Source organism: Centruroides sculpturatus, unplaced genomic scaffold, assembly GCF_000671375.1.
Source record: "Centruroides sculpturatus isolate CEXI.00-Female unplaced genomic scaffold, Cexi_2.0 scaffold57, whole genome shotgun sequence".
Taxonomy (NCBI): Eukaryota; Metazoa; Arthropoda; class Arachnida; order Scorpiones; family Buthidae; genus Centruroides; species Centruroides sculpturatus.
The window spans coordinates 273,503-301,409 of NW_019384382.1; the positions used below are offsets into that span (position 1 = coordinate 273,503).

General features: G+C 26.3%; 1 protein-coding gene across 5 annotated transcripts; it reads left to right on the forward strand.

Annotated features, from left to right (window-relative positions):
* LOC111617928 lies at positions 1–27,907 on the forward strand. Of its 5 annotated transcripts, none has more exons than XM_023359301.1 (15): positions 1–116; positions 1,412–1,482; positions 1,615–1,802; positions 4,500–4,665; positions 8,212–8,293; positions 15,034–15,186; positions 15,255–15,376; positions 20,420–20,601; positions 25,025–25,072; positions 25,348–25,401; positions 25,662–25,715; positions 26,500–26,550; positions 26,676–26,726; positions 26,869–26,925; positions 27,708–27,907. In XM_023359301.1, exons 3-15 carry the CDS (start codon positions 1,632–1,634, stop codon positions 27,804–27,806), a joined length of 1,290 nt encoding a protein of 429 aa, XP_023215069.1. In that variant the 5' UTR covers positions 1–116; positions 1,412–1,482; positions 1,615–1,631; the 3' UTR covers positions 27,807–27,907. The 5 variants fall into 5 exon arrangements, with proteins under 5 accessions (XP_023215069.1, XP_023215068.1, XP_023215071.1 ...); XM_023359300.1 differs by having other exon boundaries at positions 11–222; XM_023359303.1 differs by having other exon boundaries at positions 11–222; positions 20,474–20,601.

The window sequence follows — 27,907 nt, forward strand, 5'->3', positions numbered from 1 at the left end:
AAAATACTATTCGAATTCTCTGTTTATCCGCTGAATTCAAAATGTAGAAGTCATTTAAAGCAGAAAATATACTTAATTTTCACTTATAGTTATTATTTCTATTACATTCCATGCGAGTAAGTCTACCTTTTGTTCGTTGGTGGTGTTGGTCTTCTACGAAGGTTTATTATTAGTTCTAATAGAAGGTTTTAATACAAAATCAAGCTTTAAGCACTGTTTACGGTAAGATTCAAGCTCCAAATGGTATAATTACACCTCTGAATGAGACGGTTGGGACCTTACCATTGGGTGTAAACCATGCCCGTATGATCAAAAAACTCAATCGTATCTCTACGTGTGACCTTTGTGAGATAACGGCTACACGCGATTGGGAATCACACTGCATTGCTCCACTAAGACTATCACATTTAACTGTTTAGCCCACCTGACTGTGGAGTACTTGATGTTATATAATTTTAGGGGAAGTGGGGGCTGAGTGTGAGCAATAGCAAGCACAGAAGTGCACAACTACATATGGAGCATGGAGAGTAGGCAGTTGTACTGTACCTATACACTAAAAATTGACCTTTGGAGGCAAATATCTTGTGAGGGGTTGCATGTACAGATACGGTTCCTTTGACTTTTTTTGCTCATACGGGGGTTTACAATTCTGGGAAATTCCTCATTCGGAGTTCACATTTTACCTGGCTCTCCGCTTTTTCCAAGAAGGGCCATGTCAGTGTTAAAGATGACGGGAACCGGATACCGTACAAAAGATATGGTCAAATATTATATAAGATTTTTTTTATTTCTAAATAACAACAGACATGAATCAATGTGAAATTTGCAAGTGCTTTTTTTTGAAAGAATATCATCAAAATTGGGTATAAATTTTGTGGCATCCATTATTAAAATTTTATTGGACAGTAATGTTTGATATTTTGATTTTGTACACTATATTTCATTTTTGAAAAAGCTTGTTTGCAAAGGTATTTTTATATTATATAAAAATATTGAAAATGTGAGATTGATAAATCTCACATTTTCAATATTTTACTTATAGTTTTAAGTTTGTTTTCATTTTTGCTTTTTAATAATGTAATGAATGTCAATCTTAAATATGAGACAAGATTAAGTAAATGCATAGTTATCATAAATTAATTTTTTAAATATTTTCATTTATATTCATGAATAAACTTCTTAAAAATTTTTCTTTATATTTTTAATACTTAGGAAATAAAAATTAACTAAATTATCTATGTTGTACAATAGTCATAATGTTTCAGATTTTGATTTTAGGTGAATGATGAAATAAAACATTAATATTCTTTCAATATTAGTTTAATTATATTTTTTAATAAATTTTATACTTTTAGAATGCTAATAATTCTAATGCTTAAGATTAATTATAATAATTTTACTTTTTTTCTAGACAATTTATATAATTCTAAAAAAGAAACAAATTTTAGGAGTTTTCAATATTATATTAAAACTTATTCTAAGGTATGTTATAACTTTTGTTAGATTCACTATGATTACAATGTCAATAAAATTGTATTAAATTTTAAAATAATGTAATAAAGTTTTGTATAATATATACCTAATTAAAATATTACTTAATGATTTTATTTACAGTATTTAATTATTTCAAAATGGATAGTAAAGAAGAATCATTCTTCTCAAAGTTAAAAAATATATCAAAAAATTTGCAGAATGATTTAAATGAATTAAATCATAAACTATTGATGCCAAAATCTGAATTACCAGAAGATTCATCGATAATATATATAACACATATGCTTGATGATTTAAAATTACTTAAGGTAACCATTTTAACATTGATAGTTGTACAATAACTATATAAAAAATTAGTAATATGTTTTGATTTTAAATTACTTGAATTGTGTTTTTTTATTTTTGAATTATATTTAATAACAAATGCAGTGTTAAAAAGATTACTATGATTTCGTAAATTTATAAGTTTTGTGAATATATTTTATTTAATATTTATCATTAACATTTAAATGAGAATATTTAATAATTTGTTTAAAGAAATGAATTGAAACATTAAAAATCTTAATAAGAATCATTTACAAATAATTAATATAATTGATTTTGGCACATTATTTTAATAATTTGTAAATATGCATATTACTTTAAGAAAACTTTATACACTTCTATATATATAGTAATCATATATATTTGTATTTGTATATTATATATATATATATATATATATCTGCAGTTCACAAACACCATATTTGCGTTTTTCACTATAGAGGGCACTGCATTTTTACAAAATGGCTACTTTATCTGGATCGTTTGTAACTAGTAATGTAAAATTAATCATATATTACTGTTCAATATAATGATATATGCTGACTGTAGCTGTTTATCAAGAAATTTTATAGAAGGAGAACAATTATTGCTAGCAGGACACGTCATTATGTGGTATCGAAAAAGTGAGCGAGATTGTTCTATACATATTTGTGCCCTTTGTGTTAAAAAAACATCAGCTTTGACATTGTCCTATCATGGCCGAATTTACAAGTAAAAAACTATGTAAATTTTTGCTTAGGGCTTCGACTTTCAAGGAGCCTCAAACATTTGTACAAAAAAAGAAACTTGAAGTCAAATTTTGTAATAAACATTTTTTTACAAACCAACAAAATATACTTTACTTTTTATTTTGTGTATTTCATTAATTTTTTTCTAAGAATTAACATAATGTCTTTTTTTAAAAAATTGATAAAACCAATTTTAAAAAAAAGATTTTTAATGGAATAGGTATAAAAATTTAATTAAATTCAGTTATATTGTTTGTTTGTTTGTTAAGTTATGGCAATGCAACACTTGGGCAATCTGCCTGGGGGGATGCCTTCCGGGAGGTCTTTTTAAGGGAAACTGGCCCCTATTTAGGCGTTACGGATGTGGAGAAAACCTGAAAAACTCCACGTAGCCAGTCTGTCCGAGCGAGGCACAAATCCATGACCGAACTCCCAGTGTTCATGGTACAAAGACCACTTGGCCACTGGTGGGCCAAATTCAGTTATAAAACAGAAGACTAGAATACTCAAATCTTTTTCTTCCAATATCCTTATTGAATCAGAGACATAGTCTGATTTAATTCTTTTCTTTTTATGATTGACTTCTAAAATTGTGAAGGGCTGGAAAGGGACTTACAGAGTTCAGCTTAGGTCTTCAAAATGCTTAAATCTGACCCTGTGTCCCACACAAAACTACTGGCTTTTTAAACTTTAAGAAAATATCTTTTAAAATTGACAGCATAAATTGTTTATGTAAAGCTAGACAATCGGGAAACTGCCAATTCTTAACAGTCTAGTCCACTCTTTCAGAATTCAGAGAAGCTAATAAATATAGAAGACCAATTTCTGAATAATCATCTGTTTTTCATGTGGGAATAGACAAAAACTTATATTAGGCTCCTGTAAGCTTTTAAAATTGCAATTTGGAATGCAACAGAAAGCTTTGCTTTTTCTATTGCTGTTTACTGCTGATACACAAGAATGAATCAAATGACCCAGATAGAATAGTTTTGTAAATATGACTTTACAAAGATAAAACTTTGCATTTGTCCTTCCTTTTCGCCATTCACACCATCAGCAGTCCTTAAATAATTCACAAAACTTCAGAGACGACCTTACTTTTGAGGCTACTGCCTCCGCAAAAGAATGTAAAATAGGTAAAGCGTCCTCTGGTGTTAATGCCACAATCATAATATCACATTTTAAATAAAAAACTAATACAAGTACATGGCCGGTGTTATTCACATTTAATAAATATAAAAAATATAAATACGGCTTTACAAAGATAAAAATTTGCATTTTTTTTCCTTTTCGCCGATCACACCATCAGCAGTCCTTAAATAATTCACATTCTTTTGCTCTGAAGTTTTGTGAATTATTTAAGGACTGCTGATGGTGTGAACAGTGAAAAGGAAGGACAAATGCAAAGTTTTTTCTTTGTAAAGCCGTATTTATATTTTTTATAGTTATTAAATGTGAATAACACTGGCCATGTACTTGTATTAGTTTTTTATTTAAAAAGAATAGTTTTGTTTTTAAACACCAGAGGACGAGCGTCCGGTGAAAAATGCAAATAGACTCCACTTGTAGACTTGTCAAAACTTGCTTTGATCACAACATTTATGATCTTTTGCACATGGTGCATAATTTTACTTAGCATTATTTTATTTGTTGAATCAAACAGTGATGTTTTTGTTTGACCAAATTTAAAATATTTTTATTCAAATAAGCTTTTTAAATAATTTCTAAAATAGGCTCTAGGCCTAAGAGAAGAAGTGAAGTACTATGTGAAAATTCTCAATATGGTTGAGATAGAGGAATCGGAATTAAATAAATGCCATTAAATAACTTAATAAATAAATGAATTTATGAATAAAACATATGCTTATTATATTGATATTATATAGTACTTGAATTATAATTCACAGTTTTTTTTTAATTCCTTGATTTAATCATAGTTTAAATCTTTTATAGGAAGAAACAACAAAAGTAGATGATGATATACAACAACTTCAAAATATAAGAGCTAATTTTAAAAAAGATTTAGAAACAAGCATTGAAGACATTGATGAACAATTAAATAATCTTGAAACAAAATTACAAAATTATGGATATGTTCCTTGGAAACAAAGAAAACACAGTTTGGTTTCAATTAAAATTATATTTTAAATTTATTATTAATTTAAGATATTATTATAGCTATTTTGAAATTTTATAACATTTATTTTATTCTGTAAATTATAAATAAATTATTATTATATGATTTATAATTGTTTAGTCAACTCACTTTTAGAAAAATAGATTTATAGCTTAATTTATTCATATTACATAAATTTTAAGCAATAATTTAAAAATTTATTAATTTTTATAAAATATTGGTAATTGTGAACAATCAGGATGTTTAATTAATAGTTACTATAAAAAATGAAATTGCATAATTTTTGAAAGTGACATTCGGTTTTCATTTTGTTTTTTAATTGGATTTATTATTACTTATATTGTCTCTTCAATTGGATTTTTTATTATTATGTTATATATTACATATTACAACAGTTAGATAGTAAACAGTATTATAACTATAACAACTAATAATAAACAGTACATGGAAATTTTTGAGCAGTTTAAAATTTCAAGTCAAAATAGGAAATTAAATATACAGTAGAGCATTGATTATCTGACTCCCGATTAACCGTCACATCAGTTAACCGACCGTTCTATTCAGCAAATTTCAAATGTCTGCTAGTGATGTGGCACTACAATATTTGGCTATGTCTTGGCTACTTTAATATTATTTTTGTTAAATTTTTGCGTGTTTTAGCTAGCACCATCAGCTCGACCATAGAAGGGAGGCCAGTATTTAATCAAGACTTAATTTTCTAATTATGAATGGTTGTTTGTTTTGTGAGCAATAAAATAATTTCAAAATAATTTTTAACGATACAATAGCGATGATTATTATTTTAAAAAATATTTGTTAGGCTTAACACTGATGAAAATTCAACACAAGGTTGGTTAATAGCGATATACTAATATACTATACTAGTAATGTATTTTTTTCATTATTTTCGGTTATCTGATTTTTTCAGTTATCCGACCAATCCAAGTCCCCAATTGAGTCAGATAATCAATGCTCTACTGCAGAGGTGGCCAACCTTTTGCATACCATGCGCCAATTTTTTGATAGACGAGTTCAGATGCGCAGTGGCATATCGTGAGTGTTAGCAGCCCGGGGCGGAGAAGAATTTCGGCCACCCCTTAATTAGGTATTTCAATTTATAAGACAAAAATTCAGATTTGCCACAGAACAAGCAATGAAAAATGCAGTTGCAGTGTAGCTACCCGTATAAAATAGTTCTATATGACATCAGTGGTGTACATGAACACGAATGCATCATGTAACGTACAAGAAAAAAAAAAAAAAGGTCAACAAAAAAAAAAAAAAAAGGTCAACAGGTCAATTGCACCGAATTGCGTATGCAATGAAGCCAAATCTGGCAATGTTGCTTGGAACCGACTGAAGCGCCACTTGTAATCGTCCAATGCACCAAGTTTGGCCACCCCTGCTCTACTGTATTTAGATATGATATACAGGTAACCCCTGTATAACACGATAGCTACGTTCCAAAAAATTGCCGTGTTATGCGAATCCATGTTATACGAAACAAAGAACTAGTACGAAAAGGAGGGTTAAGTTCCAAAAATTAAAAAAACATGCTATTATATTTTCATAATTAAGATAAATATCTTTATTAAAATTTTCTTAAGTGATACATATTAATATAAATTAAACAATGTTTTCTTCATCATCACTAAAAGCACTATTAACCGAGAGCTTTTTGGCAAGTTATCCTTATCCTCTGAGCATTTTTCTGCATTATCTTTAGATCCATGCTTTACCTTTTGCAAAAAGTATGTAATTTTAGATTGCTTGCTTTTAGTTAAAAAATCTTTATAATTTTCCTTATACGGTGCTAAGCACTTATGGAAGAATAAAGAAAGTATGGACTAAGGAAGAAACATCTGGCAACATCAAAGTCAGAAGCATCAAGATCTGGCAACACTGAAAGAAGTTTCGAGAAGGACCATGTGTATGGACAGAAGGCAAGAAAAGAAAATTTACACACTTAAGTACTAATAGTTCACGAAAATAATAATTTTCATGAACTATTATTACTTAAGTATGTAAAAATTTATTACATTTCATGTTGTACGAAGGTTTTACCCAATTCTCGAATCGTGTTAGAGTGAATCCGTGCTATAGAAGTGCCGTGTTATATGGGGGTTACCTGTATTTCTTTAATGTTCATTTTTACATTAATTTCTTTTAGCATTTTTACTTATATCATAATGACGCAACAAACAAGATATAATTACAAAAAGAAAAGATATTTATAAATTTTAATTTTTTTTTTTTTTTTATAACTTCAAAAATTAAAATATTGAAGAATGTCCTGAGTTAACATTGAACATTGTAAATATTTATAAATGTTAAAATTTCTGAATCTACATAATAATTTTATTATGATAAAAAAATTATATGTACAATTTGTATTATTAATTTTCTTTGAAACCAAAATTGCTGATATATATATATGTGTGTGTGTGTAAATCAAGAATCAAGTTTACATTTTAAAAATTATTCATGATTCATGTCATTATCTTTTTATTAAAAGATATTATGGCAATGACTTGTTGAAAAAAGCCATTCCTAGTTGTAATATTGTAATATTTGTTTAAATATAATAAAATTTTAAAATGCAACAAAGAAATTTATACTACATTCAAAAGAAAAATAGCAACAAGCAAATAAAATAACAATAATATAAAATAAATTTGTACTAAAAATATTATGTATGAGGGATGTTCAAGAAAAACAGACTGATTTTCTTATAAAAAAAAAACAGCCAATTCTTTTCTTCCAATGATATCAATGAAAAAGTAATATATTTGAAAAGAATATCTTTTTACATGTACAGACCAAATTTCATTATGAGATGATATTACAGTTACTAGCAATGGCATCAGGTAGAAAAGCCTATGACAATTTACCTCCAGAAATCATGCAAGAGGAACAGTACAGATTGATTATCTTCTTTGATCATCTCAGTATGGCATACCAGTATGTAGTACTGCCAAATATATGGTTACCAGACAGTACTACATATAAGTTTTGTCCAGCGACATATTTCAAGAAAAAGACCATGCCTGATTCTGCATGGATAATGACTTCATTATAATAATGCAAGGTGTTGTGATGAAATATTTGATCTCATAAAATCTCTCATGTTCTGATATGGAACACAAGAGAGATTTTATGAGATTTTAGTCTTATCTCTCCTCCTGTGACTTTTTGTTTTGTGCTCAACGCACAGCTTTGCAGGCGTTGATTTACAAACTGCCAGTTTTAAAACAATCCAAGGCAATTCTGAAAGAGTTGTTCAAAAATAGCTTTCACCATATATTTGAAGACAGGCAAAAATGCATTGCACTTAGTAGAGACTATTTTAAAAAGGATCATGTGTGTTGACCAACAATAAATACCAACTAACAAGTAAGAAAAAAATCAGTCTCAGTCTTTCATGAACATTTCTTGTATTAGTATATTTTATGATCTGGTAATGCTTTTTAATACTTTGTAATTTTCATTATAGAAATCATATTTTAATGTTTTATATTTGATTTGCAGGTATAAAAATTGAAAATAATGTAAAAGAAGAACCTGTAAAAAATGCAATTGAGGAAAATAATAAAAAAGAACCTAAAGAATGGTATTTCAAATTATACATTATATTTTTTATGATTTGTAATTAACAAATATTTTATAAATTAATATTTTAAACCCAAACGTTTCAATTGATAGGCCAAACTGTGTATAAGTCATATGTAGGCAGCCACAAATATTTTATATATTCTATATATACCAAAAATAAGCTTATTTCTATTATTTGTTAAGTGATATTTAAATATATTTGTGAACCAGATTAACTTATGCCATGGGCCAAATTTGGTCCAATGGTCATAGTTTGGTCACCATTATTTTAAGCTATAAGTTATGTTTTTACATAACTTTAAAATGTTAGATCTTTAATTAATATCATAATTTTAAATTTATAAATTTATGATTTTATATTATGTTGTGATTATATTTATGTATATTATACATATGTACAGTAGACCCCCCCTATAAAACAGGTTCATATTGTTTGGATTTCTATGACGGTGAAAAAATTGTGATTGTATTCGTACAAACAGGCTTGAAAAACTCATATAATTTGGTAAAACGTCATCGCCGACTTGTGTCACGAAAGGATCGGTCAAATCTAGACCAATAGCGTATATTGTACAAACCGTTGATTTTAAACAAGCAGCAGACCTACTAAAAACCATTTATTATTTAACGTCCATAAAAATTATATTTATATTAATGATGTCTCAAAAGTTCAGCGAATTTTTCACAAAAAAAATAATTTATCAGGAAGCACACGAGCACCATTCAATGACAAGCTCCACGACAAAAACAAGCTTAAGCAATGGCGTCGTCGAACGGTGCACACTCAGTAAGTAATCCTACAATTTTTTGTTTATAGCATAGTTCATATGGATTATTCCCAAAAAATTATACGTATTTTGGAAATGTTGAGTCGAATTAGTCTAGAATTGATTTATTTTATGGAAGAGAACCTTTCAAACAGCCATAGTCCGTAAACTGCATATGTGACGGGCTGCGATTGGCTCATGTATTTAAGGAATCGTGGAACATTAATTTCATAAAGAACAGAATGTATCTACTGTGTTATAGGGGGGGTCAACTGTATATGTATATAATAAGCCAAATAACTACCAGATAACATTGGGCTACTTTTCTGTAATTATATTTAATTAATTTCTAAATAACCATAAGTAACTGAAGATGGTTATATCATAATTAAATATATCTGGAAGAAATCAGACTCAGGTAGCATAACTGGTAACGTATCCACACATGTTAGAGTTGCAGGTTTGAGTTCCCACTTAATGCCAATTCTTTTCTTCCAAAATATTCTAAATTCTTTTATTTAATTATAATTATTAAATTTAATAAGAGATGGCACCTAATGCCTCCCTCCAGGACAAATTATTTAGAAATTAATTAAATATAATTGCAGAAAAGTAACTTGATGTTCTCTGGTAGTTATTTGGCTTATTGCAAATATATCAGGTTTAGAGATGTTTTTGTATATATATATATATATATAAAATAAATATAATAAATAACATTATATTCATATAATAGAGATGTACTGAGTATTACATTAGTGTTTACTAAAAATTAATTGTACTAATCAGCTTCTCCACTGATTAATTATCAAGTAATGATTAATTCTCCAATAATCAGAGTAATGGGTAAATAATGGTATAAAATCATTCCATTGGAAAAACTATTACTTTTTAAATTTAAAAGTATCAAAATTAACATTAAAAAAATATATTAACTTTATTAACAATAATAATTGAGGATAATCAAGGCAACACATTCAGTTCTGTTAGAAACTGCTAGTTTTTTTTATATCTGTTTTCAGTGAAATTTTTATTCAAGCTGAAAATGTTCTGATGTAGTACTAATAAACTTTTAGAAATACATATTACATTTAGAATGAATAATGCATACTTCTAACTGCATTTTCACCAAATAAATAACTATTTTTGATACAATACAACTTCTCTTAAAGACTATTATTATTGAATAAGTACTTCTCATAGAAGATGATTTTCATAATATTGGTGATTTTGCATAAAGTAATCTTTACAATATTTCTCAACCAATAAATGATTAATCTATTAATATATCTAAATTTATGAATTGAAAAATTTTAGAAACAAAAACATTGTTTACCTACACTTACCTAACATTATTCTTCAAATTCAATTTATCAATACAAAAAAACTAGTCAGTTTGCAAATATGATAATACCTGTGTAAATTGGAATCATATGGTACTGAATTGTTTTCCATTTTGAACAAATTTTAGTACTTTTTTATTTTTGATCTTTAAATTACAACAGATAAATATCACAGTTATGTTCCATTTTTATAGTTAAATCACTTTTTTTGCATATATAAAAAAAAAAAAAATTTATTACTAGGCCTTAATCTAAATAAATTCAATGTGATTATAACTAAAGATAGGAATATTTGAGTACAAGAATTGAGAACTATTCGATTCTATGAAGTTTTCAAAGTTCTTTTGAACTTGTTGTAGAGATCCATATACTTCTCAGATGCAATCTTTGAAATTGTATGACGGTAAATTTTGAGTTCCAAAAACTAGGGTCTTGCTCAGTCGTCAGAAATTCCAATCACATTACAGTAACACAAAGAATAGAGACAAGGCTATTCTGTGATCTGGCTTCTCAAGGAATCTTAATACTCTAATTAATCATTTATTTCAATCATTTTAATTATTAACAAGTTAGTCACCTTGTTTTCAAATATTTGGTACAACAGTGGTACGAGTTTTTCAAGATATGAGCCATCTCTTGGTTGATTTTTTGCTTTAAGTTGAGAGCTAAATTTTGGGTTACGAGCCAGCTTCAGATACGTCACCACTAATTAGTACAGCAAATGCCACAGCGAACCATAGATTAAGAAAAAGAAGTTGGAAAACTGCTGTAATTTTGTCATTTTCATTACCCTTCCAATGTCTGACAGGCTTGCTTAAAGAAAAACACATGATCAAGTGATGTAGGCATTAAATTCACTTCCACGTTATGTGCGGTGCCACCATCTCTCATTTCTTGAATTTTTCATCTTTATTTTGGAAATGTTGAGTCGAATTAGTCTAGAATTGATTTATTTTATGGAAGAGAACCTTTCAAACAGCCATAGTCCGTAAACTGCATATGTGACGGGCTGCGATTGGCTCATGTATTTAAGGAATCGTGGAACATTAATTTCATAAAGAACAGAATGTATCTACTGTGTTATAGGGGGGGTCAACTGTATATGTATATAATAAGCCAAATAACTACCAGATAACATTGGGCTACTTTTCTGTAATTATATTTAATTAATTTCTAAATAACCATAAGTAACTGAAGATGGTTATATCATAATTAAATATATCTGGAAGAAATCAGACTCAGGTAGCATAACTGGTAACGTATCCACACATGTTAGAGTTGCAGGTTTGAGTTCCCACTTAATGCCAATTCTTTTCTTCCAAAATATTCTAAATTCTTTTATTTAATTATAATTATTAAATTTAATAAGAGATGGCACCTAATGCCTCCCTCCAGGACAAATTATTTAGAAATTAATTAAATATAATTGCAGAAAAGTAACTTGATGTTCTCTGGTAGTTATTTGGCTTATTGCAAATATATCAGGTTTAGAGATGTTTTTGTATATATATATATATATATAAAATAAATATAATAAATAACATTATATTCATATAATAGAGATGTACTGAGTATTACATTAGTGTTTACTAAAAATTAATTGTACTAATCAGCTTCTCCACTGATTAATTATCAAGTAATGATTAATTCTCCAATAATCAGAGTAATGGGTAAATAATGGTATAAAATCATTCCATTGGAAAAACTATTACTTTTTAAATTTAAAAGTATCAAAATTAACATTAAAAAAATATATTAACTTTATTAACAATAATAATTGAGGATAATCAAGGCAACACATTCAGTTCTGTTAGAAACTGCTAGTTTTTTTTATATCTGTTTTCAGTGAAATTTTTATTCAAGCTGAAAATGTTCTGATGTAGTACTAATAAACTTTTAGAAATACATATTACATTTAGAATGAATAATGCATACTTCTAACTGCATTTTCACCAAATAAATAACTATTTTTGATACAATACAACTTCTCTTAAAGACTATTATTATTGAATAAGTACTTCTCATAGAAGATGATTTTCATAATATTGGTGATTTTGCATAAAGTAATCTTTACAATATTTCTCAACCAATAAATGATTAATCTATTAATATATCTAAATTTATGAATTGAAAAATTTTAGAAACAAAAACATTGTTTACCTACACTTACCTAACATTATTCTTCAAATTCAATTTATCAATACAAAAAAACTAGTCAGTTTGCAAATATGATAATACCTGTGTAAATTGGAATCATATGGTACTGAATTGTTTTCCATTTTGAACAAATTTTAGTACTTTTTTATTTTTGATCTTTAAATTACAACAGATAAATATCACAGTTATGTTCCATTTTTATAGTTAAATCACTTTTTTTGCATATATAAAAAAAAAAAAAATTTATTACTAGGCCTTAATCTAAATAAATTCAATGTGATTATAACTAAAGATAGGAATATTTGAGTACAAGAATTGAGAACTATTCGATTCTATGAAGTTTTCAAAGTTCTTTTGAACTTGTTGTAGAGATCCATATACTTCTCAGATGCAATCTTTGAAATTGTATGACGGTAAATTTTGAGTTCCAAAAACTAGGGTCTTGCTCAGTCGTCAGAAATTCCAATCACATTACAGTAACACAAAGAATAGAGACAAGGCTATTCTGTGATCTGGCTTCTCAAGGAATCTTAATACTCTAATTAATCATTTATTTCAATCATTTTAATTATTAACAAGTTAGTCACCTTGTTTTCAAATATTTGGTACAACAGTGGTACGAGTTTTTCAAGATATGAGCCATCTCTTGGTTGATTTTTTGCTTTAAGTTGAGAGCTAAATTTTGGGTTACGAGCCAGCTTCAGATACGTCACCACTAGTTAGTACAGCAAATGCCACAGCGAACCATAGATTAAGAAAAAGAAGTTGGAAAACTGCTGTAATTTTGTCATTTTCATTACCCTTCCAATGTCTGACAGGCTTGCTTAAAGAAAAACACATGATCAAGTGACGTAGGCATTAAATTCACTTCCACGTTATGTGCGGTGCCACCATCTCTCATTTCTTGAATTTTTCATCTTTTCTTTCTTTATCTATGCAGTGAACACCACATCATCTGCAAAACCAGTTTATTGCAGTACATTCTATTGTGTTTTTATACAATATTATTTATAAGTATATTTTTTATTATTTAAAAACATGTAACAGAAAATCAGTGTTTTGGGGATCTGGAACATATTAATGGCATTTCAATTCATTTCAATGGGGAAAATTGATTTGACATATGAGTAATTTGAGATATGAGTTCCGTCATGGAATGAATGAAACTTTAAGTCAAGGCACCACTGTAGTTAGTTAATTATATCATACAAGACAAAGGGCAGCATCTGTTACCTTATTCTTATTGGTTTTATGAATGTTCCACAGAATTTGATTCTACCTCTGGCTAATTCCAATAAAGGCCTTGGTCTGTACAGGGCCACTAGAGCTTATATAAAGCCTGGGTTAGAGCAGGCTCCACACAAGTACTTATCCATTTTTCTTTTACAGAACTCTTTTGCCATTTGATGCCTCTAAACAAATGAAGTATGTTGAATGCTCTTTTATTGATGAAAAGTAGTTGTAATGATTTTATTTTTTCTAGTGAAAATAACATTTATTTATACAGACATGAATTATTACATGCCTGTAAATTTTCTCCAGGTTTGGGGGAAAATTCAAACTCTGTCATCTCTTGTTTCACTGACAAAGCTCAAAATTACTTTTGGAATAGAGTTTGTCATGCTCTTCGATGACTATTATACCTGTATGAGTGAAGTCTTAATTTTCTACTTTATCCTGACTAGGTTACATTCTTTGAATTCATAAAGTTTTTCCATTTTTGCATTAGACAACTTTCTAGCTTATAATAAAACTTAATATAGAAAATCATTTCATAGCAAAAATTTTTCCATTTAGGCAGATTCCATTTTGACAAATGTATTAAGTTTTTGAGGTAATAAAAACATTTGATTTCTCTATAAGATAATTGTTTATAATGAAACATTTTTAATTTTTGTAAATAACAAATTCAAATTTTATAAAAGAAATATTTATTATTATTATACTGACTAATTAGATAGTTTTAAATTTTATTGAGAATTACTTTTTATAATCAATTTACATAATGACATTCATATTATATACCAAAATAAAAAGTTTCTTCATGTAAAATTCAATTCATATGAAACCAATAAATGACTAAATACTTTTATTAATTAATGACTTTAATTGTTTCTATTTGATATAGCAACATTATATATATATATATATTTTAATGGAAAGATAAAACAGTTTTATATTTACATATTTATATGTAAATATAAAATTGTATATAAAACTCTATATTTACATTCTATATATTAGATTTAAAATTTTAAATCATATAATAAATGTACTGAAGAAATTATTTTGAAATTTTTAATATTTAGAGAAAATTTCTTTATTTAAAAATGTTGCAACAATCTATATCACAACTTTACATACTGTCTTAATCAACAATTTTATGTAAAATTTAATTTTATATTTTATACTATGCTTAAGTAGAAAGAAATGAATTTTACATCACTTTTCAATGTTATGTATATTTATAGCTCTGATCCAGATATTGAAGAAAAAAAACAAAAAATGAAGACAACTCCTACATTACCTCTTCGATCTCTGCCAAATTTATATAACAAAATTGATGAAAGGTTGAAAAATAATATACCTACACAAATGATTATAGTGACTCCTAAATTGAATCGGTAAGATATGCATAGATATATTGTATATATTTTTCATTGGATATATTTGCTTTAAAAACTGAATGTAGAAATTTTTGCAGAGGTTATCATAATATAAATGATGTGAAAATGCAAACACCATCATATTTTAATGATGATGTAGTTATTACTCCTGGTTTATTTATGCCATACTCAAAAGAAACAAGGAAAGGTATTAAATTTAAAATGCTATGTATTTTTTATTAGTTTGAAATTTCATTATTTTAAGAATTAATATCTTGTTTTTGAATGCTATGTCCACAACCAAGATGGTGACCAACACAACTACTAACTATGCCTGTTTTTAAAGAAAACAATTTCCATTTACAATTAACATATTTTTTTTTCCTTTTCTTCAATTTCTTCGGTATAGAACACTGTTCTGCTAATTTTTTCATAACTTTATCCTTTTCCATTGTAGAAACTTTTTCTGGATTTTTTAACACGTGTCTACATGTTCTCTCTTAAGATTTTCAGATTTATTGGTACTTAATTTTAGACCTGAAGCTACAATTTCTGGCTCTTTCCAAACTGAAACATGTTCCGCTCCTGGATAAATCTTACTTGTATACTAAACAAACAGGTCAAAACTTTCTCCTGGTTTTTCTTTTTGCTCACAACAATCTCATCGATTTTGACAACCTTTCCAGGTCCACCAATTTTCATTTGAGATGAATTATACAAGATAACCATCATAGTATGTCATATGAAATTCACCCATTCAACAGCTGTTTGACTACTAACGTCCACAGCCAAACTGGTCATACTCAACATATATTCTATGCAAATTAGATGCCAAATAAAAAACAAAATAGTTCCCCTAGAAAATTTTCCAAAAATAGTTCAAATGACTAACTGCTCATCTTGCATTTATAACATCTAAAAGAAACAGAATCTAGATCCTTTCGATAAATTGATTTACAATGACCAGAACAATTCAAACAATCTATATCGACAGGTTGCAAACCAAACTCTATGGCAAACTTAACATCTGATGAAATTCTCTTGTCAACATCAATTTCAGGAAAATCCGATTCTAAAAAATGAAAAAAATCTCTTGAAGTACACTTTTGCCATGATAACTGTTGATCTTTAACTAATTCTGCCATTAAAACAATAAAAAAGAAAATATCAAATATTAACTCCAAAAATTTGTTATTTAAACAAGAAACAAATCTTTGAAACTGATAAATTAAATTACACTAAACAAAGTTATAAAATATTAAGAAATTAATCTAAAACCAAATGATGTTAGATATCATGTAAACTAATGACAGCGACACTTACATTAAATTACAAAGTACAGTAAGATCACTCTTAATTAATTAACGCGTGGGTTATGTTCTTAGACGACAAAGCGCTAAATGAAAGAGTGTTAAACGAGGTCATTTTAACACCGAGTAAATAGGGAAAGGGGAACACGCGACCAAAAATAAACAGATTTTACTTTAATTTTAAGTTATTTTTATATTAGGCGTTGACTGCACTCAGACAAAAGTGTTATGGTGAAGATTGTTTTTCGGTTCAAGCATATAAACGGTTGTTGCAGGACTGGGATAAATATTATTGTATTTATAGTTTTGTAACTAAGTTAAATGATTGACTACTTATTTGTTAAGATTAAGAAACTTTTCCTTTCTAGATGCTTACCACCAGGAGGTGTAAATTAACTATTTAAGTGAATGATTTAGTGTTTGAGAGTTGGCAGCATTTATGGTCGGCGCTTTTGGGCGTATTTTAAATAATTGTTTATTCTTTTGCAGGTAATTGCTTATTTTTGTTTTTTCTTTTATTTCTTTTATTCTGTAAACGCCGACCATTCGCTGCCATTTTTTCATTTGTCTTGTTCATATATTTTACTCATAAGAATGTAAATAATATTATTTTGGATGATATTAACCTTGTGCTATCTTTTATTTTTTCTTTTCAGTCTAATTGTCACGCGTTATATTGTATTAATGTTCTTTTGTTTTGTTATTTATTACAGTTTGTAATTTTAGTTATAATAGCCCGTACATACAGGGTTTTCCTTGTACTAAATAAAAAAAAGTTATTTTTATATTAATTTACATAATAATATGTTACATAACGTATAAACATATGCACACAGAAATGTAAAGTTCATTTTTGTGATGAAGGTCCTGACTTTTCTGAAATACTTGTATTTTGTCATAAAGTCATGTATTGATAGTTTCATATGTCACTTTTTTTTTCTTTCCTTAAGCAAATGTTGGTAGCAGGAGATTGCATCCAAAATGCTTCTTGCTTTTGCACTCCTTTCAAAATCTGGATTATTCGCTATAGTTTGATGAACGATTTCGGTTATTTTTTCCAAACTTTTACTAAGGAAATCTGTAGAAAATTTCTTTGGGTTCTTTATTTTCAGAATCACTATTTTCCAGTTCTACATGAATTACTTGTTCTGCAAGTTCTGGAAGGTCATTATTGGTAACAGAAACCAGAAACCTATAGTAACTCCTCAATATCCTGCTTGTCTATATCTAGTCCTGCTGTATGGATTAGGCTCTTCTCGTTGAGAATTCTTGGATACCTTCAGCCATAACTTCTTCCACACTTTGTTCATGTATTTATCAGTTAATTCTTGCCAAGCCAAGTCGATATTGCCTATGTCATCCGTGATGTTATATTTTTTCCAAAATTGCACCTAACAAACATAGATTTAAGGAAAATACAGTGCTGCGACAAATTGCCACCTTTTGCCAATTGGTTCATGTTTGGGAATAATCATATATACGAATTGATGAAATGCTGCAATAATTGGCATAAATTTTGAGCTTTATTTAGGCTTTGAGCAGACTGTTATATTGAATTAGCATTAATTGAGGCAGCATTAAGCAGGGTCTTACTGTACACTTGTCGAGATTATGGAAGTGTTGCAATCCAGTTTACCTAACTACACATTAAATAATTAAAAATATGTTTAAGAAAACAAATAGAAGTACTTTAATAAAAATTAAACTGAAAATAGCAATGTGTGTTGGATTTTTTAGTTGTTCACACAACTACTTAAAGGGGATTTTTTTTGACAATTCAACGTGCCTGTGATGTCCTTCTAACTCTGACAGTTAAAACAGGCCAGGGATCACTCAGAAAGTGAGTGTTAACAAATTCTTTTTATTATATGCATTTCAGATTGGTAACTTGCTGATCTGGCTTCAGTAAATAGATGTATAGATGTAATTCACTACAAGAATCTCACTTCCTGTTTTACAATCAATCACACCTACATAATAGCACCAACAGATGTCATCCCATATTGCATAACATTTTGATTAATTACTTATCATTATAATTGATGTTATTCCAAATGTCATCAACTGACATTCCATTATTTAAATTAATCAAATTAATATTATTCATAATTGCAATATGTTCTTAAATCAACATAAATATAAATTATGTTCTATAAACAAAATCTTTATATTGCTTTTGTTAATTGTATATTCTTTTGTACTGCAATGAGGAAACTAAGTAGATTGTGAGTGTTTTAGAGAAATTGCTGCTTCATGTTTTTTTAACCTCATCTCCAACATTCTTTCAGTCTCACCAACATAATAAACATTATTCTCACACAAATAGGAGTGATGTAAAAAATGTCGTGTACAGTATAGTACAGTACAGTAATACCCCGAACTTACGTGATAGGTGGGATCGAGCGGTAACCGCGTAAGTTGGGGTATAATTTTGCATATAAATACATACAAATAATTTTTAATTGGGACCGGAGACTAAAGAAAACAATAATTTAGAAAAAAATGTTTAATAAAATCTTAGATAATACATATGTATAACAAATTAGGCCTATATTATTTTACAATTTTTCACATTTACTTGATTATTACGCCATAATTTTAACATTGTTTCCATCTCAGCGATAATACTGTGACGTTTACGAATGATGCTTGAATTTAAAGATTGAGCATTTTTCACAGCTTCGAGAATTTTTTCTTTGCCTTTTATAATTGTTCTGACCGACAATTCCGGTAGATCAAACTTCTTTGCCAATTCACAAATTTTCATTTTTGTATCGAAGTCTTTAATAATGGGTACGTTTGTAAAGTCAAATGAGTTAAATGCGTTAGTAACGAATCGTTCGAAAAGTCTAACGAAATAGGAATAACGATGACGTCATTCTCGTTTAACTCGTTCGACTTTATGAACATACCTAATGTTAATTAACTTTACATTCCAAAGATAAAGTTTTTCTTTTCTTGTTTGATGCATAACAATTAGTTTTACTTCGTTTGGATGACATAGTAGAATCTCTCAAGTCTCCGTAGATATAACAAACACAGAAATAAATAACACAAAATAAATTGTAGCTATGTGTGGATTCCGCGCGACACATCCGAACATGTAAGCTGAACAATAGTATGGGGGGTGAGTAATCAAGGGTTGCGTGGCGCTCAAACAAAAGACGAATCAACGAGATTTGAAAATTGTGTAACTCCAGGTTTGCGTAAGTCAGGGTATTACTGTATACGACTCCAGATTTCTTTAATATATTCTGTATAGTTTTATCTCAATTTATAAACAAATATTCTTTAAATTCATTTTTAAAAAAAAATAAAATTGCTGCCAACACAATGGAATGTTTCCTAAATATTTTAAAAATTTTTCAGAATTATTTTTAATATAAGGGATAGAGATGTACTTTATTTCTTCTTTAAATTTAACTTTATATTTATGCATTTATCCACTTCTTCAGCATTTCATTCTGGTATTCGTTTAACAAAAACATTTTGTTCAACTTTTGCTGATATTCTAATCTATCTTTGTGATCCATTGTAAGTGAGTAAATTTTTTGTAAAGTTGAAATAAAATTACCTTTTTTTATCACAAACAGACAATATGATTTATAATTTATAGTCAACTGTAGGTGCTATTATATAGTAGGTGATTGATTGTAAAACAGGAAATGGTGTTCTTGTTGTGGATTACATGTATTTATTGATGAGCAATCAACTAGTTACCATTTGGAAGTGCATATAATAAAAAGAATTTGTTAACACACATCTGAGTGATCCTTGGCCTCTGTTAACTATTAGAGTTAGAAGGGCATCACAGGTACATTGAACTGTCAAAAAAAAAAAAAAAAAAAACTTTTAAGTGGTTGTTTGAACAAATAGAGGTATTATTTGAATATTAACAATAATTTTTAAGAAGTATAATTATTATATTTGTTGTTTGCAAGATCCTGTCCCTAAATTTGAATTAAAGCATGATCAATCTCCACAATATCACATAGAATTAAATCAGAAGTTTGTTGGAAAAGCAATGGAAAGAGGATCCCCCTTTAAAAATTGGGAAGAGGATGTGACAGTAAATTTGTTTAAAAGGACAAATCTAATGCCACAAAAACCAAATATAAAAACTGTAAGTATTGTATAATATTAAAATAATTATTACACATTATATTGAAAGTATGCAAACATGACTCTTAGCATTTATACTTTCTATTTTAATAAATGCAATATATAAACTCACTTTATTTTATTACTTACATTGTTTATTTTTACTTATAAATATTTTGGAATTTTTTACATGATTTAAATTATTTATTGGATTGAATTTTCAAAAATAATTTCCTTTTTTATACACTAATGTACAGTACATGTTATATGGTTGACTAGTTAAATAAAATAATAGTTGTAAAATTACTCGTATAAAATAAATTGAAACTTAATTTTGATAATTCACTAATATAAATGGTGATCTAGAAACACTCAAAAAATTGCAAAGATAAGTTAAATCACATAGAAAACATAGATAGAAAAAGATAGCTGAGTACAGTAGAGTCTCAAAAACTCGGCACTCGATAACCCGGCAGTCTGGATAACGCGGCCACATTCTGGCAGGGCAAAAAAATCCTTAGTTAATTAATTTTCATTATAGACAGCTTTATGCCTCATAAAGTATTTTTCTGAGGTCTGTCTTATCAGGTAAATTACTGTACACAGTGTATTCATTAATTTTCATTTTCATGTAGTAAAGGCTCTATGCCTTCATAAAGGACATACTTTTCCTTTGTTTAAGGGTATTTGGGCAGTTTATTCTCTGTTGTATTCTCAAGTAAACAATACATACAAGTACAGTACAGTATTTTCTGAGGAAGCACTCATACTTATTTTTTTTAACCCCATTCCCGATAACCCGGCATTTTCACAAACTCGGCCACCCTTCGGTCCACATTAGGCCGAGTTTTCGAGACTCTACTGTAATAGATGTGAAAAGAGTTTAGCAAAACTCTGTTGTTTTGAGTGTCTTCAAGTCCAAGTTGAGTGTAAATTTCTGAGTCCAAGTTTGTGTTTAAACAGTATATAACTGTTTCCATCTACTGTATTGAACTTTAGCATCTATAATAAGTTCAAACAACAAAAAATCTGTTTTTAGCAAACTCCAAATTAAATATATTTGTCTAGTTTATTTAGTTTTCATAACTGAAAAGCCCTAGATTTGAATTATTAATGTTTGTGAAATTAATCCAAGCTTTATTACTTGAATAACTAACCTAGAAGCTTCATCAATTTATGTGTTAATCTTGATTGCTTGTTTATTGGGGTGTTTAAATGATAGTAATTATTGAACAAATATAATTGCTTTTTATATGATTTTGATATGACTTCATCTTTTTATAATTTTATTTCAATGAAATGTTTATTATTATGCTTCAATTAAATAAATTGCACAATTATGGAGATGGAAAAAGTAATTGTTTCATTGATTAACTCAATTGGATGGGAAAGTTTAGATGGGATTTGAAAGATTGACAGTTTTGATTGCCTGTTTTCATTTTCACAATTAAATAATATAATTTTTAATCTGCATGTTATATTAATTTATTACTCTTTATCTTTATATAAACATTTATGATACTATTATTTTATTTACCATTATTCACAATAAACAGATAAATATGAATATGTTGAATAGTCACATTTAATTTTTAATCAAGTTTTTATATTGCTTTATTACTTTATTGATCAAAAGTTAATCTTTTATTATTATTCAAAATTTTAGAATAATTAAAAATAATTTACTTTAGAAAAATATATTTTTATACAAAATAGGTCAATACAAAAAGAATCATATAACTATTTTGTATTGAAAGGGATTTTTTTGACAATATAATAATCTGTGCTGAAAAAACTTTTAGAACAGAACTATCAAGTAATAATATATAGTAACATATGATCATTTTATACTTACTGAAAATTTGTGCTAAGTACTATGTAATAAAAATTAAAAATTACATTTAGAATATACAGATTATAAATTAATTTTGCATTTGTTTACACATTATTTAAAGTTATAAATTCTGAGTTTAACTTCAATTACACATATATAAAAATTTATAATCTATTTAGTATTGAAAAATATTAAAAATTTAAAACTGAAATATCACAAAGTTATAAGATGTTAAATATTGTGATTACAAATAATAATGAAAGATATGTTTTTAGACATTGTCTCTCTCAGTAAATAATAATTCATTATTCTAACTAGTGATTACTTAATTTGTTTGTTAAAGAAATCATACTTTAATTATATTATTATTTTTGAATCCAAAAATTTATAACAATTGTATGTAATGTTTGATTATAATAACATAATGGTTTACGTATCTCCTCTTTTCAACTTCTTTTACCAGTTATACAAAACAGTTATATGATTCTTATGCACATATTCCAATTTTTCTGTTTTTGGTGCAATTAACTTTTAAAACAAAATGATGTACAATTAATTTTTTAAAGATTTTATCTTATTTTATATCTGTTTTGAACAGCCAAATTTTAAATATTTTTTCAGGTTAATTTATGTAACAGACTTTTATATTTAAAAATTTTTCTCTATCAGAATTGATTAATTGAAATAAATTAATTTTTAGTATTTTTCATTCTACTTTTGCACATTTTCAATTATTTCATATATAAATATGTAAAAAAAATTTAAGTTTTATCAGAATTTTTACAAATATTTTTTTTTAATGTAATTCAAGACATTAAAGGTATAAATAAATATCATAAAGAAAGATTTATTAATAGCTAAAGATCGTAGACATTTAAATTATTGTTAAAATATTTTAATCTATTTTTAAGCTTCAAAATTTTAATTAAGAAATTTCCTGCATTTTCTTATAATAATAATTTTAATAGTTATGAGAGAACATAAGAGAAAAGTTTAATAGTTTTCTGTTATTCTGAATTCCTTTTGTTAAAAGTTCACTATATTTATCTCAATATTGGTAATTATTCTTTTAATTATTAAAGTACAATGTTTGGATACTTATTGGCAATAAAGTTTATAGATATATCAATATTTATTAATAATTTTATTTAATATCTTTTAACATATTGTCAAATATTACCAAACTATATTTAAAGATAACTATTTAAAAATTTTTAAGTTTGCCTAGAAACATTTGACTCAGTCAGGATTTGTGTCAGAATCTGATTATACAAATGATTATCATTTTACTAAGATTTAAATGTCTTGACTTTTTTCTTAATTTTCAGACCCAAAAAAAAGTAATTTAAATAATTGTAGAACCATATTGTAATCAGAATTAGTTATTTGTTTATTAAATCGCTCTGTTTTTAAAGAACAAAATCAGATTTATATATAATAAGTGCTAAATTTAATTCTTAAAATATTTGTATTTTTATTTCTATAAAATTTTCTGCATTGACATTTAACAAAAAAAATATTCAAGCAATTTATATATAACTTTTTTTAAGTATGATTTATTCAAACTAGATTTTATTTTATACAAATCTAGTTTAAATGTAATTAAGTATAGTCTTAATTTAAAATGTAAAGTTAAAAACTTGAACAAAAACCAGTAATATGAAAATATTTCTGTTTTAGTTATTAAGTGTTATTTTAATAATTATCAAAGAAACAATTATTAAGAATAAATAAACACAACGAAAAGTTTTGATTTCCAAATTCTTTTGTAACCTAAGAAATTACATAGCTTCTGTTTGATTTCATTCAAAACACTGGAAATAATACAAAAAATCAGTTTTAATCATGTAATTTTAAGGCTCATTTCAAGAAAATTTTTGTTTTTAAAGCACTGATCTGTTTATACCATTACTGATGTTTGTTATTACATTGATCTCAGATATTAATTTTTTTAAATAATAGATTAGTTATTTTTTATATATTGTATACATTTAATATCCCATCATTATAAAATGAAACTATTTTAAAATAAACTGTACAAAATGGTAAAATTATTTTTAAATTCAAGATATTTTCAATATTTTATAATTAATAACTATTTTCCAAGGGATAATTAAGGTGTATTTTGTAACAAAATTCTAAAATTAGATCCAATTACAGAAGTATTGTTTTTTTATCCTTCAAATGCTTATACTATAAAAATTAATGAACGTTTTTTATTCTTTATACAAAAGATACATGACAACATTCAATGAGAAAAATAAACCACCTCCCACATTAAGAATCAAAATACCCACCCAATTAAAATAAATTAAAATAAAAATTAGAGTAATAGTACAATTAGATTAGTAATGTTTAATGAATAAATAGTTGTAATTCTTTTTTAAAAAATATGATATAATGATAAAATGATGATATATTATTCAAAATAATATATATTTAATGTATTAATAATTAAGAGATTATTATTGTAAACAATTGTATGAACATGTCTTATATATATATATATAATTTTATATTATCAAATTATTATTGTAGTAGTAATTTGTTCATAAATTTTGCTTTATTTTTTAAATTATTTATGCTGTCTAAACATAGCTATTATTTTCAGGATAATAAATCAATCCCAGAGGAATCAACAGTACAGTTAGAATATAAAGTAAGTATCATTTTTGTATTGATAAGTTTTGTCATTTTTATTGCAAAGATTTCACCATAGATAGCAAATGAGAACTGAAAACTGGTTTTTCATTTAATATATTCTAGTTGTAAAAATAAAAGCTTGATGTTTATAAATATCTTAAATTACTGTATAGAATGATTTAATTGAAATTAATAGGATTTTTTTAGGTGAATTTAGTATGAATTTATAATAATTATAATTTTTTGTTCTTTATCTTTTCTATTTCAAATATTTTTGTTTCATTATTTCAGGAAAATAATGAATCATTTAATACACCTGATGAACCAATACTTACAAATTACGACGTATGTATGTTATTCCTTATAATCTATTTTGTAAATATCGTTTTGTCATAGATATGAAGAAATAAACATGAATTTAATATTTATACATGTCATGTTTATTGTATCAATTCTTAAAAACATTACTTAATTCAGTAGTTATAAAACTTGGTATGAGATTTGTTTTTGAATAGTACAATGTAACAGAAATTACCCACAATCAATTTATTTAGAATTAAATTTTAAAATTTACTTTAATAATAATGAAATATCTAAATCTACAGCACAAGAATGTCTTAGAATCTTTGAGAAAAACTCTAAGAAAAAAGAAAAACATAGTAAGTATATGATTATTTTCATTTTAATATATTGTTAATATAATTCACTAAGTCTTTCTTGTGTTGTTTTAACTTATAAACAGTTTAACATTATTAATATCAGAAATATTTATTCAATTTAACATTTTAAAATTAATATTCCTTCACATTCCTTCATTCAGTTTCTATAAATGACTTAAGTTTGTAAGTTTGAGCTTTTATATATCTGTAACTGCAAAAACATTAAACTGAATGATGATTGATTTTTATAATATGAAACTATCTATAAATATATATCATCACCATACATCACCACATAATGAATTAGTTATACTTTTTATATATAAAAAGTAGAGATTAATATATATGTATATTAAATATATAGAATTATAGTCAAAAGTTAGGAGTTCGTATTAGTCTGGCAAATTCCCAGGTAATATTAATTTGTATACATATTAAAATCAATTATTTTCTTATACTCATTGAAAGATTATGTTTAATTATTCATTGTTTTTTGAATAAATTTGATATCAGATAAGTAATAATTAAATTTGAACTCATATAATTGTATAAAAACAATCTTGTAACTGAATTTTTAATTTTCAAACTATATTATTAAATTAATTATTTGTTACTTTAGATATAATTGAGATTATTTTCCTATTAATATCTAGAAAGATTTGAAAGAAATAAGTCTGAAAATTTTAAATTTTTATTATTTGAAATAGAAAACATAGTTTTTATAAATAATCTACAGTTAACAAACTCAATAGTAATTAAGAATAAAAAATATTTCTTTTTTTAGGATATAGATTCAAATACACCTGAAGAACCACTGTTAATGTCTGAACATAAGGTACAGTACTTATTAACTCACAAAATATGAATATTTAAAGAAGTGATGAAATATTTAGGTAACCTTTTAGAAATGAAACAAATATTTATGTATTTTAGTTTCATTTTCTACATTTATTTATTTAGCAAACAAAATTCTTAGAATTTACAATGAGTATCAGAAAGAAAAATAATGATGTAAGTTATCTATTGAGTTTTTTTCAAAATAGTTCAGTATTATATTACATTGTTATAATTTACTCTATTTTCAATATTATATTACATAATATAATTTTGTATATTCTTTAATTATTAAATAATAATATATATTAAAAATTAGAATCAAGAGGAATCTTCAAGTACTCCTGAAGAATCATTGTTTTCTGCTACTAACAGGGTAATTTTAGATAATCAGTTTCATATTTATGGAAGTTTTTAATTAAAACATGTTTAATTTTAACTTATTTATTGTACAGTAAATTTATATATAATTACAAACAAATTAACTATAAACAAGTATTTACAATTAACATAATTAAGGCTGCTGAGAGCTAGTATTGGACCTGGAGTAGAATGGGGTTTTTTTTTTAACAAATGAAATATATTGGATGTTTTATTTTGTTAATAAAAAGCAGTATTTAAAGAATTTTTTTGGTCAGTAAAAATAACATTAATTAATTTATAGAAGTAGAAATCATAGTGTCCTCCTAAAATTTCTCTGAGCCCAAGGAAAAATCTTCAGCCCCTTCCTCCCTCTCAATGGCTCTGAACATAATACAGTAGAATCTGCTTATTGTATTCACTTTGGAATACTATACTGATGATGATGCTTAATTGATAATAAGAAGAGTAAGTAGATAAGGCCATTCTGATAGTAATAAGAGTGCATTAAAAAATGTATAAATTGAATATTTATTTATTATTAACTTATATATTTTGAGATGTTGTAATTCTGATAATATGAAACACTGATTACAGTTAGCAGATTCTATAAAACAAGAAAAAACTTTAAAGTAAAATTTTTATAACTGAATTTAATTGTAAAAATATTTCAGTGTTGAAATTTCATGATTTAATAAAAAGCATTTTAGATCTTAATATAGTAGTTTTTATATTTTAACATTATTTCTGAATACCTTAAATTAATTTTGTTTTTTATAAAATGCATGTTACTTTTAGTTTTGTGAAGATGGCCCTAAAACACCAGAAGAACCAAAATTGAAGACTTTAACTTATTTACAGCAGACAAAGAGATGCCAAAATTTGTTTTTTCATTAGTTTATGCATTTAAAAAACAATATTTTTATATTCTTTATCATTTATCTTAACTTAGAATAAATTTGTATGTGCGTTTTTTGTAATTAAAAAATAGATTATTA

Excerpts from the sequence above, each read along its gene's own strand:
- LOC111617928 (XM_023359301.1), top strand. The coding sequence starts at position 1,632 with ATGGATAGTAAAGAAGAATCATTCTTCTCAAAGTTAAAAAATATATCA. Across the intron at positions 25,716-26,499 it reads TAAGAAAAAAGAAAAACATA|GATATAGATTCAAATACACC; the intron begins GTAAGTATATGA and ends TTCTTTTTTTAG. Across the intron at positions 26,727-26,868 it reads TCAGAAAGAAAAATAATGAT|AATCAAGAGGAATCTTCAAG; the intron begins GTAAGTTATCTA and ends ATTAAAAATTAG.